Source organism: Oncorhynchus clarkii, chromosome 26, assembly GCF_045791955.1.
Source record: "Oncorhynchus clarkii lewisi isolate Uvic-CL-2024 chromosome 26, UVic_Ocla_1.0, whole genome shotgun sequence".
NCBI lineage: Eukaryota > Metazoa > Chordata > Actinopteri > Salmoniformes > Salmonidae > Oncorhynchus > Oncorhynchus clarkii.
In genome coordinates, this window is record NC_092172.1 from 25805352 (window position 1) to 25822051 (window position 16700).

At 43.4% G+C, this 16700-nt stretch overlaps 1 protein-coding gene across 4 annotated transcripts in view; it reads right to left on the reverse strand.

Moving 5' to 3' along the window:
• The window catches only part of LOC139385085 (transcription initiation factor TFIID subunit 4-like), a 109738-nt gene that overhangs the window by 61904 nt on the left and 31134 nt on the right, over positions 1–16700 (reverse strand). For 3 of the 4 annotated variants that reach the window (XM_071130133.1, XM_071130132.1, XM_071130131.1), the window contains 3 exons: positions 11225–11394; positions 8232–8362; positions 2660–2785 (listed from right to left, as the gene is read on the reverse strand). In XM_071130133.1, coding sequence (XP_070986234.1) covers positions 2660–2785; positions 8232–8362; positions 11225–11394 — 427 coding nt within the window. Of the gene's footprint in view, positions 1–2659; positions 2786–7693; positions 7844–8231; positions 8363–11224; positions 11395–16700 lie in introns of those variants that run through there. The other variant, XM_071130134.1, reaches the window with a different exon arrangement.

The window sequence follows — 16700 nt, forward strand, 5'->3', positions numbered from 1 at the left end:
CTGCCATAGCAATGGGAATAATTCTATAAAAAAATCTACTTCCTGTTTAACTAGCATAAATTCATTTAGCTTGAATGAAGGTTAGGGATATGACTAGTAATGGTCCAATGTGTCTTTAACATTGCCTAACCTCTCTAAGAGCATGGTCATCCCAGTGGTTTTAAAGACTACTTCATTAATATCTCTGAACGTGATGCTCCTCGCGATGTTTCTTTTTTCTACTATAAGCAATCAAATGCTATTTGCCTTCAGTGGTGCTGGAAAGCAAGAGTCTAGCTACCCGTGCCCTGGCTCCCTCCCTCCCTCCATCCCTCCCTCCATCCCTCACTACCTCATGAACAGATGCAGTCGTCTTGCCCTGCTCCTTGCTAATTGGCTTTAAATATATCAGGCGGACCCACGTGCTGGTCGGTGTCTCAACTAAAACTAATGCATTTGCCCTCCAGTCGGCCGGAGCATCCCTGAAGACCTGAGTCATATTTTAAATGGACGGAGGAGTGGGAGCGGAGGAGGGGATTATTTCAGTAGATTCTTATTTGAGAGGTCAAATTATAAGGGAGCCCCAGCGTGGAGCCTGGTCGTCAGCGTGGAGAAAACAGGGACAAAGATGGACTGTTTACAAAGGGCCATGGTGGTCCTGACATGCTTTATATCTCCTCTGTCAGCTCAGATGTCCTGATCTCTCTCTCTCTCTCTAAAGGAAACAGGACACAAACGGAGCATAACAGTACAGTGGCTGGATGCTGGATACACCCTCATTACTGTTTGAATACACCAGTTAGAGAGTGAAATATACTGTAGGAGGTGTATAGTGGAAATGGACAAGTCAAATGAATTAATGTGCCTCAAAACCATCCTATGTTATAATAATGAGCCCAGACAACACATATTGCATATTAGTTATACAGTTATACTAAAGATTTATTCAGGTGTGATAAACTGATGTTTAGTCAAACCTACTGTCATATACTCCTTCTAAAGACACTTACAGTTAGGCCCTGAGATTGCATCTTTTTAAAATAACAAAATAAAGCTTGGTGCTTAACAGCTTTGCTGTCAAGGCAGTAGTTTCCTAATTACCAACTATAACAGCGGCAAGGCGGGTCATTGTTCATCAGTCTGAATGTTTCTAATGTCCTGCATGGCAGGCAGGGCCAGACCATAACAATGCTGTTAACACAGGGAAGTGATAATGCAATCAGCTGTGGGACATTGTCTCTGTTGAAGATGTATTAAATGAAGCAAGCTTCTCTCTAATGTCTCACCGTGGGGCATTTCCATTCAAAACACATTCTGTTGGTGGTGACAGTATTGAACCTTCACATCATACTGTATGTCTAATGAATTATGTACCTGTCTTATTTGATAGATTGTATGAAGTATGTGAGAACCTATTCAAGTCATTTCATAATCTTATACAAGTTAAGTGTGTGCAAGAAGTGTTTACACCAGTATCAACAGCCTGAGTGTGACTGGATGGACACACATGAGTATGCAGAGACGGCCTAGATGCAATTCATCTGTTCTGAGACTCTGTAAGGCTCTCTGAGGCTCTCCTGCCCACTACTGTTGAAGCTGGTTCTCCTGAGTACTGAGATGGCTGACATGACACGCTTTTAGCTCTGGGCGTGTCAGCGGGTATGTGAGGAGGATCAGATCAGAGGAATGTATAGCGTTCCACAGTGGTTCCTCTGCTTGTTGTGTTGGGGACAATGAGAGGACAAAGGAGCCCTAGAGCGAGGGGGCGGGAGAACACACTGAGGTCACTCTACGGAGGGCGCACTCGGTTTCATCTGTTAGCTAGGGCCTGGGCAGGAACAGCCCTAGACCTTACACACTACTTTACACACTACCTTACACACTACCTTACACACCACCTTACACACTACCTTACACACTACCTTACACACTACTTTACACACTACCTTACACACCACCTTACACACTACCTTACACACCACCTTACACACCACCTTACACACCACCTTACACACCACCTTACACGCCACCTTACACGCCACCTTACACACCACCTTACACACCACCTTACACACCACCTTACACACCACCTTACACACTACCTTACACACTACCTTACACACTACCTTACACACCACCTTACACACCACCTTACACACTACCTTACACACCACCTTACACACCACCTTACACACCACCTTACACACCACCTTACACACTACCTTACACACCACCTTACACACCACCTTACACACCACCTTACACACTACCTTACACACTACCTTACACACTACCTTACACACCACCTTACACACCACCTTACACACTACCTTACACACTACCTTACACACCACCTTACACACCACCTTACACACCACCTTACACACTACCTTACACACCACCTTACACACTACCTTACACACCACCTTACACACTACCTTACACACCACCTTACACACCACCTTACACACCACCTTACACACCACCTTACACACCACCTTACACACTACCTTACACACTACCTTACACACCACCTTACACACAAGTAACACACACAATAGCAACAGAGCTACTAAATTGGGCTAAAGATCAGGATTGAATGTGAAAACACTTCCATGACTGTGTGGTTGTAACTAAAAGGGATATATGCCTTTATAACAAGAAGGCGACTAGGACTTACTTTAGCTGCTTTGAGTAGGATCTCTCTCTCCTGTTCATCCTTCCTCTGCTTCTCTATCCTCTCCAGCTGCTCAAAGAACTTTAGCTGCGACCGCACGTCTGCCGACTGCTCAAACCACTCCTCATCCTGCAGAGAGACAGAGAGGGAAAGAAAGAAAAAGAGAGTGAGTGGAGGAAAAATAACTTAAGATACTAAGAAGATCTCATTTTAACCACAAGTTTGGATAAACATATTACTACAACTTTAGACACCTCGTCTCTTACAACCACCAGTTTGGATAAACATATTACTACAACTTTAGACACCTCGTCTCTCTCAACCACAAGTTTGGATAAACATATTACTACAACTTTAGACACCTCGTCTCTTACAACCACCAGTTTGGATAAACATATTACTACAACTTTAGACACCTCGTCTCTCTCAACCACCAGTTTGGATAAACATATTACTACAACTTTAGACACCTCGTCTCTCTCAACCACCAGTTTGGATAAACATATTACTACAACTTTAGACACCTCGTCTCTCTCAACCACCAGTTTGGATAAACATATTACTACAACTTTAGACACCTCGTCTCTCTCAACCACCAGTTTGGATAAACATATTACTACAACTTTAGACACCTCGTCTCTCTCAACCACCAGTTTGGATAAACATATTACTACAACTTTAGACACCTCGTCTCTCTCAACCACCAGTTTGGATAAACATATTATTACTACAACTTTAGACACCTCGTCTCTCTCAACCACCAGTTTGGATAAACATATTACTACAACTTTAGACACCTCGTCTCTCTCAACCACCAGTTTGGATAAACATATTACTACAACTTTAGACACCTCGTCTCTCTCAACCACCAGTTTGGATAAACATATTACTACAACTTTAGACACCTCGTCTCTCTCAACCACCAGTTTGGATAAACATATTACTACAACTTTAGACACCTCGTCTCTCTCAACCACCAGTTTGGATAAACATATTACTACAACTTTAGACACCTCGTCTCTCTCAACCACCAGTTTGGATAAACATATTACTACAACTTTAGACACCTCGTCTCTCTCAACCACCAGTTTGGATAAACATATTACTACAACTTTAGACACCTCGTCTCTCTCAACCACCAGTTTGGATAAACATATTACTACAACTTTAGACACCTCGTCTCTCTCAACCACCAGTTTGGATAAACATATTACTACAACTTTAGACACCTCGTCTCTCTCAACCACCAGTTTGGATAAACATATTACTACAACTTTAGACACCTCGTCTCTCTCAACCACCAGTTTGGATAAACATATTACTACAACTTTAGACACCTCGTCTCTCTCAACCACCAGTTTGGATAAACATATTACTACAACTTTAGACACCTCGTCTCTCTCAACCACCAGTTTGGATAAACATATTACTACAACTTTAGACACCTCGTCTCTCTCAACCACCAGTTTGGATAAACATATTACTACAACTTTAGACACCTCGTCTCTCTCAACCACCAGTTTGGATAAACATATTACTACAACTTTAGACACCTCGTCTCTCTCAACCACCAGTTTGGATAAACATATTACTACAACTTTAGACACCTCGTCTCTCTCAACCACCAGTTTGGATAAACATATTACTACAACTTTAGACACCTCGTCTCTCTCAACCACCAGTTTGGATAAACATATTACTACAACTTTAGACACCTCGTCTCTCTCAACCACCAGTTTGGATAAACATATTACTACAACTTTAGACACCTCGTCTCTCTCAACCACCAGTTTGGATAAACATATTACTACAACTTTAGACACCTCGTCTCTCTCAACCACCAGTTTGGATAAACATATTACTACAACTTTAGACACCTCGTCTCTCTCAACCACCAGTTTGGATAAACATATTACTACAACTTTAGACACCTCGTCTCTCTCAACCACCAGTTTGGATAAACATATTACTACAACTTTAGACACCTCGTCTCTCTCAACCACCAGTTTGGATAAACATATTACTACAACTTTAGACACCTCGTCTCTCTCAACCACCAGTTTGGATAAACATATTACTACAACTTTAGACACCTCGTCTCTCTCAACCACCAGTTTGGATAAACATATTACTACAACTTTAGACACCTCGTCTCTCTCAACCACCAGTTTGGATAAACATATTACTACAACTTTAGACACCTCGTCTCTCTCAACCACCAGTTTGGATAAACATATTACTACAACTTTAGACACCTCGTCTCTCTCAACCACCAGTTTGGATAAACATATTACTACAACTTTAGACACCTCGTCTCTCTCAACCACCAGTTTGGATAAACATATTACTACAACTTTAGACACCTCGTCTCTCTCAACCACCAGTTTGGATAAACATATTACTACAACTTTAGACACCTCGTCTCTCTCAACCACCAGTTTGGATAAACATATTACTACAACTTTAGACACCTCGTCTCTCTCAACCACCAGTTTGGATAAACATATTACTACAACTTTAGACACCTCGTCTCTCTCAACCACCAGTTTGGATAAACATATTACTACAACTTTAGACACCTCGTCTCTCTCAACCACCAGTTTGGATAAACATATTACTACAACTTTAGACACCTCGTCTCTCTCAACCACCAGTTTGGATAAACATATTACTACAACTTTAGACACCTCGTCTCTCTCAACCACCAGTTTGGATAAACATATTACTACAACTTTAGACACCTCGTCTCTCTCAACCACCAGTTTGGATAAACATATTACTACAACTTTAGACACCTCGTCTCTCTCAACCACCAGTTTGGATAAACATATTACTACAACTTTAGACACCTCGTCTCTCTCAACCACCAGTTTGGATAAACATATTACTACAACTTTAGACACCTCGTCTCTCTCAACCACCAGTTTGGATAAACATATTACTACAACTTTAGACACCTCGTCTCTCTCAACCACCAGTTTGGATAAACATATTACTACAACTTTAGACACCTCGTCTCTCTCAACCACCAGTTTGGATAAACATATTACTACAACTTTAGACACCTCGTCTCTCTCAACCACCAGTTTGGATAAACATATTACTACAACTTTAGACACCTCGTCTCTCTCAACCACCAGTTTGGATAAACATATTACTACAACTTTAGACACCTCGTCTCTCTCAACCACCAGTTTGGATAAACATATTACTACAACTTTAGACACCTCGTCTCTCTCAACCACCAGTTTGGATAAACATATTACTACAACTTTAGACACCTCGTCTCTCTCAACCACCAGTTTGGATAAACATATTACTACAACTTTAGACACCTCGTCTCTCTCAACCACCAGTTTGGATAAACATATTACTACAACTTTAGACACCTCGTCTCTCTCAACCACCAGTTTGGATAAACATATTACTACAACTTTAGACACCTCGTCTCTCTCAACCACCAGTTTGGATAAACATATTACTACAACTTTAGACACCTCGTCTCTCTCAACCACCAGTTTGGATAAACATATTACTACAACTTTAGACACCTCGTCTCTCTCAACCACCAGTTTGGATAAACATATTACTACAACTTTAGACACCTCGTCTCTCTCAACCACCAGTTTGGATAAACATATTACTACAACTTTAGACACCTCGTCTCTCTCAACCACCAGTTTGGATAAACATATTACTACAACTTTAGACACCTCGTCTCTCTCAACCACCAGTTTGGATAAACATATTACTACAACTTTAGACACCTCGTCTCTCTCAACCACCAGTTTGGATAAACATATTACTACAACTTTAGACACCTCGTCTCTCTCAACCACCAGTTTGGATAAACATATTACTACAACTTTAGACACCTCGTCTCTCTCAACCACCAGTTTGGATAAACATATTACTACAACTTTAGACACCTCGTCTCTCTCAACCACCAGTTTGGATAAACATATTACTACAACTTTAGACACCTCGTCTCTCTCAACCACCAGTTTGGATAAACATATTACTACAACTTTAGACACCTCGTCTCTCTCAACCACCAGTTTGGATAAACATATTACTACAACTTTAGACACCTCGTCTCTCTCAACCACCAGTTTGGATAAACATATTACTACAACTTTAGACACCTCGTCTCTCTCAACCACCAGTTTGGATAAACATATTACTACAACTTTAGACACCTCGTCTCTCTCAACCACCAGTTTGGATAAACATATTACTACAACTTTAGACACCTCGTCTCTCTCAACCACCAGTTTGGATAAACATATTACTACAACTTTAGACACCTCGTCTCTCTCAACCACCAGTTTGGATAAACATATTACTACAACTTTAGACACCTCGTCTCTCTCAACCACCAGTTTGGATAAACATATTACTACAACTTTAGACACCTCGTCTCTCTCAACCACCAGTTTGGATAAACATATTACTACAACTTTAGACACCTCGTCTCTCTCAACCACCAGTTTGGATAAACATATTACTACAACTTTAGACACCTCGTCTCTCTCAACCACCAGTTTGGATAAACATATTACTACAACTTTAGACACCTCGTCTCTCTCAACCACCAGTTTGGATAAACATATTACTACAACTTTAGACACCTCGTCTCTCTCAACCACCAGTTTGGATAAACATATTACTACAACTTTAGACACCTCGTCTCTCTCAACCACCAGTTTGGAGGATAACTAATCACAACTTTTCTTTGTTTACACGTATCACTGCTTCTCGTTGTGTTAAATATGTTGTTCTGCACTTGGGAGATGGGAAGATGAGACACGTTTCAGAAGGAAAACAAAGTTTGTGGGTCATCAAAAAGTTAATATGACAATTGTTTATTCCCTGTGTGTGTGTCTCTGTCGCTCTGTTCTCCCCCAACACCCTTTATCAGTTTCTCTCACTCTATCTCCCTCTCTGTGGCGATGTGAGGAGCTGGGTGGCAGAGCAGAGCACAGAGTGGAGTGACATCTGAGGGTTTGTCACCACGCGCACGTCTCTCTCATCCTTCCTCCCTCCTTTGTTCAGAGCTGAGCCTGCACTCCTCCCCTCCTCCGTAACTCAGTCGAGCCGTGCTCTCTCTTTCAGGCCGCCCGCCCGGTTGGTTTTTTCGCTGATGTCAACAGAGTGGCTTCACAGAGACGATGAGACTTCACGCTTCTAACACGCCTCATTTACAAACCGCAAAAAAGACAAAACAAGACAGGGACAGCTGTAGCCCACCACCCCTCTCCTCTGCCTCACATACACACAGGAAAACAGCTTTTCAAAGTTGCTATGTTTTTTGCTTTCTTTCTTTTACAAGGAGCAGAGTTGAATTGACTTTATTGTAAACCAATTAAATGTGGTTACATTGCTATATTCAAGGCTAAAAGTTAATGTCACCCATGCTGGTGTGCCAGACAGAGGCCTGCAAAAGATCTATCAGGTATTTTTCAAAGTTTGGAAGAATAGGTTTCTGTGGAAACTGTGCTATGGTGTTTATCACTTAAGTGTAAAAAGCACCCACCTCCTCATAGGTATGTCTGTCTCTGGCACGACTACTTACTTTACCACCGTCCATCCTGTGCTGTGCGATGGAGGAGACCTTCTCCAGCACAGTGCGGAGTCGGGACTGGGTAGCGTGGGAGATGAAGTTCACAGCCTCCATAGGAACCTCTGACACGCCAAACTTCTTAGCTTAGGGTCACACACAGACAGAAGGACTCCAACATTAATACACGCTGATCTCCCCAAATCCCAGTCAGAAAAGGCTTTTCATACTACTGAACCAAGCTGAGCCGAACCAAACCAAGCTGTAATGAGCTGGCCTGGTTCCACATCCACCATAGTTGTTGGAACCATGCTAAAAAGGACAAAGCAAAACATCTGTGCCAGCACAGTTTGGGTTAGGTCAGGACGATAGTGTGAAAAGGGTATTTGTTTAATAATGATAAAGCTCTGTCTAGATGTTTCACAGTTCTAGTGCCATGTTGAGAATAGTATCCATGTATGAATTGCCAAGCTTACTCTGCAGTCTTTCATGTGTGTAGCTGTAAACAACATTGGCCAACCTTAACTTTAAAGGATCATTTCGACTAGTTTTCTGGCAGTAAACAGTTTGTGAAGTCATAATTCAGAGGACAGAGTTTAGGAGGTTAGGATCTGTTTTTCTTCTTTTTTAATATTCCATTAACAGAATGTTCTCTCTGGTAGACTTTTAAGTAAACCACACCAATTATTTAAATCAGCCGTACTGTACACACACCTTTTCCCAGTCTAACATCTCGAAAGGATCGAGATCCGTATAAGCCTGGTAATTAGTGTGAAAATTCAAAAACATTTTCTCTGGTTCGTAAGCGATGTCAAAAGGAAAAATACTAAAGGCTTCCACTCTCCTACAAACTGAGATCTTTAAGGCACCGAGACAAAGAAAGACAAGTTCTCTATGAAATAATAAATACCTTCCTCAATGTACAATGTAGTCCACACCAGCCCCTCACTTAGGACTATAGGAGAGTCTAAACAGCATCGTATTGCTTTAGTGTTAGTTTCCAAGCACCTCAACAGGCTTTATTTTGTACTGTTTTTACTGGTAATCTCATCTACCCTTAAATAGAGAAAAGTGAACTTTCTGCACTGAACACGAGTGAGTCTCTCTGGAGTTGAGTACTTCTGCATGTGTCTCTGCAGAATTGGACCTCTGAGGTACCAGTGCACATTTACTTTGAGAGGCTATTCTAGAGAACTCCAGCTGTGCATATGTTCTAGGCCCTGGGAGTCAGGAGGGAGTTGCTGCTTGCGGTTTCACAAATGAAACTGGCCCACGGCTCAAGGACAAGCCTGAAGAACGATAGAGAGGGGGAGAAAGAATAGAGATAGAAAGAGAGAAGGGGGTGAGAAGAGAGAGAGATATGGGAAGAGATAGAAAGAGAAAAAAAAAAGGAGAAAGAAAGAAACAGGGAGAGAGAAACAAGCTCCTGGACATTCTGAAAGGTCCTCACCGGATCTGAATCTATCCTGCCCCGCTGTACATCTCCCTGTCCAGTGGTGGCAGCAGAGAGCAGAGAGGGCAGCATGAAGCAGAGGGGTGAGTCAGGGCTGTGTACCACTGTGTGAGGAGGACCACATCCCCACTAGCCTCTGATTGAGCAGAGTTGGCAGGCTGGGGAGCCTCCCTTGGTTCTGCTGCCAGCTGAGAGTTCTCCACAGCCCATCACTGACACAACAAAGCCGCCCAAGTGCCACTTCCCCAGCAGGGGGCACCATGGCCTTCCACCCACCCGGCCCCCGCACAGCACCATGCCCCCAGAGCAAGATTTACATTTTTAACCCCCTCCTCCCCAAGGCGACAGGATAACAACCTCACCAATGTACTGTCTAACAGCACATGACCTCTGGGCCTCATTGTCACTGTCACTGTGGATACTTAGGTAAAACAAGAATAAACGTATTAGTGCTAAAACTCCCTGTTGTGTTTGAATTCTATTATACTGTGTGATTTATAATGCAACGTGTATTCAAGACTTAGTTGTTTAGGGTAATATTATTGAATTGCACTTTCACACATTAGACATTTCCGACACAGTGCAAAAAGGCCTGAAGTGTAACAAAGTGCCACTTACCAGTACCACCATTGAATGTGCCTAACGAGAGGCCAATACATTGTAGATACTAGTCTATCACATGGTAAACCCTCACATGAATTCTAATATGAACAGAGACTGATTCCACTGGTCCGTGAATCATCTCACATTCGCAAATAGGACAGTATCTGAATGTGGAGCTCCAATCAAAGGACAGAAGAAGAACTAAATCCAGTCTTGTAACTCTGAACTCTCCTCCTTCAGTCCACAGGACAATCTGACAAGCAGCCTTCAAAAGACAGCTCTATAAAGTATTTATGTCAGGGCCTGGGGTCTAGTAAGTTCAGACAGACACTGAAGAATTCATTAAAGGAGGTGAAAGAACTGTTAAGTGCACCAAGTTTAAAATGAGGGAGGGCAGAAAGGAGCGTCTGCTCCGGCCTGGCCTGCAACCTCCCATCAGGGGAAGTAAATCAAACGGTCTGTCTTTACTGATGACACTACAGATGCGGAAACAACAAGGAGAATACAAGAAAACACAAAGCTAACAGATAGATTCCATCACACACACACACACAGACAGGGGTATGACCTATATTTTCTAAACCAACACACGTTTGAAGGAACATGATTCTGTTTGGTACACGTTCATGAATAAATTCAAGATCAATCTGAAGATAATAATCACTATGATGAAAATGAAGATCAGCATCATTGGCAACACTTGATGATTATGGAATTATTATTATGGACCTGGAGATAATACTAACCGTGAAGACAACGATACTGTACATGATTCCACCTCAATTCTCTATCATTTAATGACTTTAAAGACTTACTCTGTATGCAACTTCTATTGTTCGATTGCTGTGAACAAGGCGTCATTCTCATACACTATATGGGTATTCTCCAGAGGTTTCTCTAGTGAGGGTGTCATCATGTACTATAATGTACTGTAGTAGTGTACTGTCCGTACCTGTCTCCAGGATGCGTCTGTGTAACAGGCCCGGGTGAAGGAAGGCCTCATCTTTACAGGAGCGGATGTGAGTCCCCACCAGCTCAGAGTTGGTTGCCAGGATACGAGCGCTCTCTTCATTCAGGTTCACCCCCGCCATGGACGCCACATCGTTAATGTCATCATCATCCCTGGAAACAAATAGATGGAGGATTCATTTTTTAAGGGCTCTACAGATGTAGTTTGTTTCTGCAAACTTGTTGTGTATTTGAGTTTTAAAAATAAATCTAAAGTTGTCATTTCCACTTAGAAGTGTCAGACTTGTTTTGCCCTCATGAAAAATGTACCAACCCCTACAAAAATGGTAATGAATTATAATCCACATAATAATTCAAATGTCCTGTTGCTGCTGTAGCAAACTGCCTCAAATTAAGATCCTACATCTGTACATGAACTCTTACAACAATGTCTGTATAAAACAATATTGTATGTATCCCTTTTACAGTATTAGTTTACATGTCCCTATAAACAATTACAGAGCTGTTCCTGTGGAAAACTGACAGATTTTCTCATTTCATTCAAGGTGCAATCGTACAGGGAATGTAGTGTATACACTTGCATTGTTATGATTCAGAGGTGTATAAGCTGCTCATAAAATACACTATTTTAATAGGTTTTATTCCATCCAGAGTCCATTTGAGTCAGCATATAGTAGGATTGACAACATTTGGATGGCGGGGAGCTGGGTAAGGATGCACAGGAGGATTGGAACTGCTGTGTGATGAATCTGGCAATATACTAATATCAACAAACACTGTATACAGACCACTCTGCTGAGAACAGCAATATCATCCAGTACACGTCCAGTGGAAATATCCACCACCATTTTGATTCACAACACGATCTGGCTTCTCAATACATTGTTCATTTTCTTAAATATGAGCTTTTTTAGAATTCATACATAGGTTTGGATCAGTAAAATGTATTAGATATCGTATTTGAGGTAAACAGTAACAAGGGGATAAAGGACCAAGAATACCTATTGAGGTCAAGGTCCTCCCCATGGATGACCATCATTAAAAGAATGGAGTGTCTGACCCAAACAGTTCACCTTAAATTTGAGGTTTTGGGTGAATCTGACATTGACAGTGGCCAGGCCTAAATCCTCTTTCCAGTCTCTCTATGAGTGAGTACCCTAACAGGGGAACGAGTGCTATGGTAACCTGGTTGTGGCTGGCAATGCCCTGAGTTCATCATCCATGGAAACACTGCCTCCCTCCCTCGCTCGCTGGGCTGGAGGAACCACTAAGTGGCGGTGACAGAGGGCACAGACAACCACAGAACACACACAGGGCCGCTCACTGCCTCCCTCGCCCCTTCCTTCACCTCCCCTCTAAAGTAATTGGCGTTCGCACCGCCAGCAGCCGCTGGTTCCGACCGTCAGAAGTTACGTGTTGCGGGGGCCATGCATGTTGATGCTGCCTTGTTCTCTCTGCCCGCAGCGGGTGGGCGTCCATGTGTGGGAACACATCGCCATCGTCAGCAGCAGGCATTGCACCCCGCTGATGTCTCCCTGTTCCTCTGTAATGTGACGAGCACCTATATGAGTCCTGACATCCCGGCAGGAGGTTGACAAAGACGATTAGAGCTCCTTCCTGCACCAAGAGATCTCACTAGACCCTCTACTCACCCTGCCAGTCCCAGTCCTACTCTCTCTGAGTCTAATAATGAACCTCCATGTAGAATCTACCCAACAACACTCTCATGATACAGGAGATTACTATGTTATTATTATATCTCTCCCTCCTACTGTAGGCTATACACCTTCGTCTTCACCACCGTCATCTTCATCAACACCCAACACCCTGGCCTCCTAACCTCAATATCCATTAAATAAATAAACCATCATATGTAATGATGAATAACACATAAAGTTACACAACACAGCTAGTGGACATGGACATGCTATGTTGCTATGCAAATAACTCCCTTATTCCTGATTCTTAATAGCACAGCTAGATGTCTCCTGTGTTTGGGGGGGGGGGGTCTACAACCAAATGGAAATGCAAGACAAGGCTAACATTAAAAGGAAGGAATTAGTTATGAAACGCATAACAAAAAGACTCCTGAACGAATGTACAGTACCTTCTCCTCTCACTAATAAAGGTGAGATATAATTAGGTTCCTATGGAGGAAAAGACACCTCTCAATGATTGGTTTGGCTTTGCTGCGGGACATGACACCGAGAGCAACATGAATACTTATGCATGCATTTTCCATATCAAGCCTGGATGGGAGAGGGCACGCCATAGGTGGGGAGTTGGATTGGATTTAGAAGGAGCATGTGTATGTGTGGAAAGGGGGCATCCAGTCAGAGAAGAGCCAGGATCCAGGGCCAGACAGGGATCGTCTCTGATACCTCCCCCCAGAGAGTGCCCCCTGTGCCAAGGTAGGGGTCGTCCACCGAGCCATCTGAGTGACTAACACCCCTAAAACCCCTCCATGTAGCTAGTCATAACTCACAGTGAGTGAGACACACACACAGTCACACACACAGTCACACACACATGCTCAGGCCACTGCAGCTTCCTCAATGTGCACTACAGCCTGTCGCTTTAGACAACGCTGACTGCTGCCAATATGTATCAAAGCCAGTTTACTGTAGTTTAAACACGTTCCCTCACTGTGTGTCCGGCCTGGTCTGGACGTGAATGAGCTGGATGGGGGCCGGGGTAGAGGGACGTATGACCCAGACCAGACATAGAGTGGGCAGGAGGATTTGGGGGAATGATGGTGAGCTCACCGCTGGCATTTTAACCTTTATTTAACTAGGCAAGTCAGTTAAGAACAAATTCTTATTTACAATGACGGCCTACCGGGGAAAAGTGAGTTAACTGCCTTGTTCAGGGGCAGAACGACAGATGTTTACCTTAACAGCTCGGGATTCGATCCAGTAACCTTTCGGTTACTGGCCCAACGATCTAACCACTAGGCTACCTGTTGCGGCATTGGGCTGAGGGGGCTGACGTCTGAGATGGCTGAGGGCTGAGAACTAGGGGATGAGGGCCGGCTGTGATTAAAGCGGATGTTGGGTGTTTACAGAAAGCATGGAGGGAGAGACCAGCTGCTTCCACTCAGCACTGTAAACCTACACTGTGGCTGCCTGTCTGTCTGTCAGTAGGTCAATGGTCATCACAGCAGAGCACACTGGAACTCACCGGGAACCCCACAGGCCCTGCGGTCTGAACACAACCCAGCACAACACAACACAGCACAACACAACACAACACAACACAGCACAACACAGCACAACACAACACAACACATCACAGCACAGCACATAACAACATAACGCAACGCAACACAACACAACACAGCACAACACAACACAGCACAACACAACACATCACAGCACAGCACATAACAACATAACGCAACGCAACACAACACAACACAACACAGCACAACACAACACAACCCAGCACAACACAACACAGCACAACACAACACAACACAACACAGCACAACGCAACACAACCCAGCACAACACAACACAGCACAACACAACACAGCACAACACAACACAGCACAACACAACACAACACAACACAGCACAACGCAACACAACCCAGCACAACACAACACAACACAACATAGCACAACACAGCACAACACAACACAACCCAGCACAACACAACCCAGCACAACACAACCCAGCACAACACAACACAGCACAACACAACACAACCCAGCACAACACAACCCAGCACAACACAACCCAGCACAACACAACACAACCCAGCACAACACAACCCAGCACATAAAAACATAACGCAACACAACCCAGCACATCACAACCCAGCACAACACAACCCAGCACAACACAACCCAGCACAACACAACCCAGCACAACACAACCCAGCACATCACAACCCAGCACAACACAACCCAGCACAACACATCACAGCACATAACAACATAACGCAACACAACACAGCACAACACAACCCAGCACAACACAACCCATCACAACACAACACATCACAACGCAGCACAACACAACACAACACAACACATCACAACACAGCACAACCCAGAACAACACATCACAACACATCACAACACATCACAACACAGCACATAACAACATAACGCAACACAACCCAGCACAACACAACCCAGCACAACACAGCACAACACAGCACATCACATCACATCACAGCACATAACATAGCACAACACAACACAACAAGCACAACACAGCACACCCCAAAACAGCACACACCAACACAGCACATAACACAGCACAACACAACACAGCACATAACAACACAACGCAACAAAATGCGACGCAACACATCACAACACAGCAAATAACAACACAGCACATCACAACTGATAAATAAATACATAGGTCAAGGTGGAGACACTAGAGGGGTTATGCCTGGTTGATTATATTTGAACCATGTTTGACTGGTTATAAATTGAATCTCTGAGATCATAGTCTATTCAACCACTATCCACTTATCTACTCAACCCTAGCATTATATTCTTTACAAAGGGAAACAATGCAAATCTGATGTTATACAAAACACCATCTACATAGCACAACACTGGGGAGTGGAAGGAGGGGGGAGCATTTAAGATCAAACAAAAAAATGCCTACAGTACAATCTCAGTATCATCACTATTTTAAGGAGGGGGGAGACTCCCACCATCCCTCCCCATTTCTGGCCTATTGTGCACCCATGCTGGGAGGGAGTGCCTGAGAGTGCTCTGAGGTGAGAGGATATACACGCCACAGGGCTCTGTTCCAACATGCTCTTATGTCCTCAGGAGGGGAACAGTATAGAGGTACATACAGCCCTGCCCTACCAGGGACTACTACACTACACAGCCAGACAACAGGGATTCCTAATCCATGTCAACCAGCAGAGTAGAGGGGTAGTGCTGGTGAGGATATATGAACCCTATTTGATTGATCTGACATGAAACTAGTGTGTTGCCTATGTACTGTATGGTTAGCCAGTATAGTGCACTGCTAGGGCAGGGAGGCAATGCGTGGTTTGTGTAAACATGGAGCGAAAAGGTTGTCAGTAACAAGCAGCCCTGACAGCTTAATTATCAAGGCCACTAAAGATTTATTGGTTTATCAATCAGGGCCCGGGGCGGCTAATTTCCCCTCAGGAAGGGAGGCCATTACCATGAACCCGGTGGACTACTATGGGCTCGGAGCCAGTGGTGTAAAGTAACTGAGTAAAAATACTTTGAAGTACTACTTAAGTATTTTGGGGGGTATCTGTACTTTACTTAACTCACCTACATTCCAAAATGAAATAATGCACATTTTACTCCTTACATTTTCCCACACCCAAAAGTACTCATTACATTTTGAATGTGTAGCAGGACAGGAAAATGTGAATACATACGCACGCACACACAAACTGCGATGTGCTCGCAATCACGCATGTACACACACACATAAGCACCTATACTT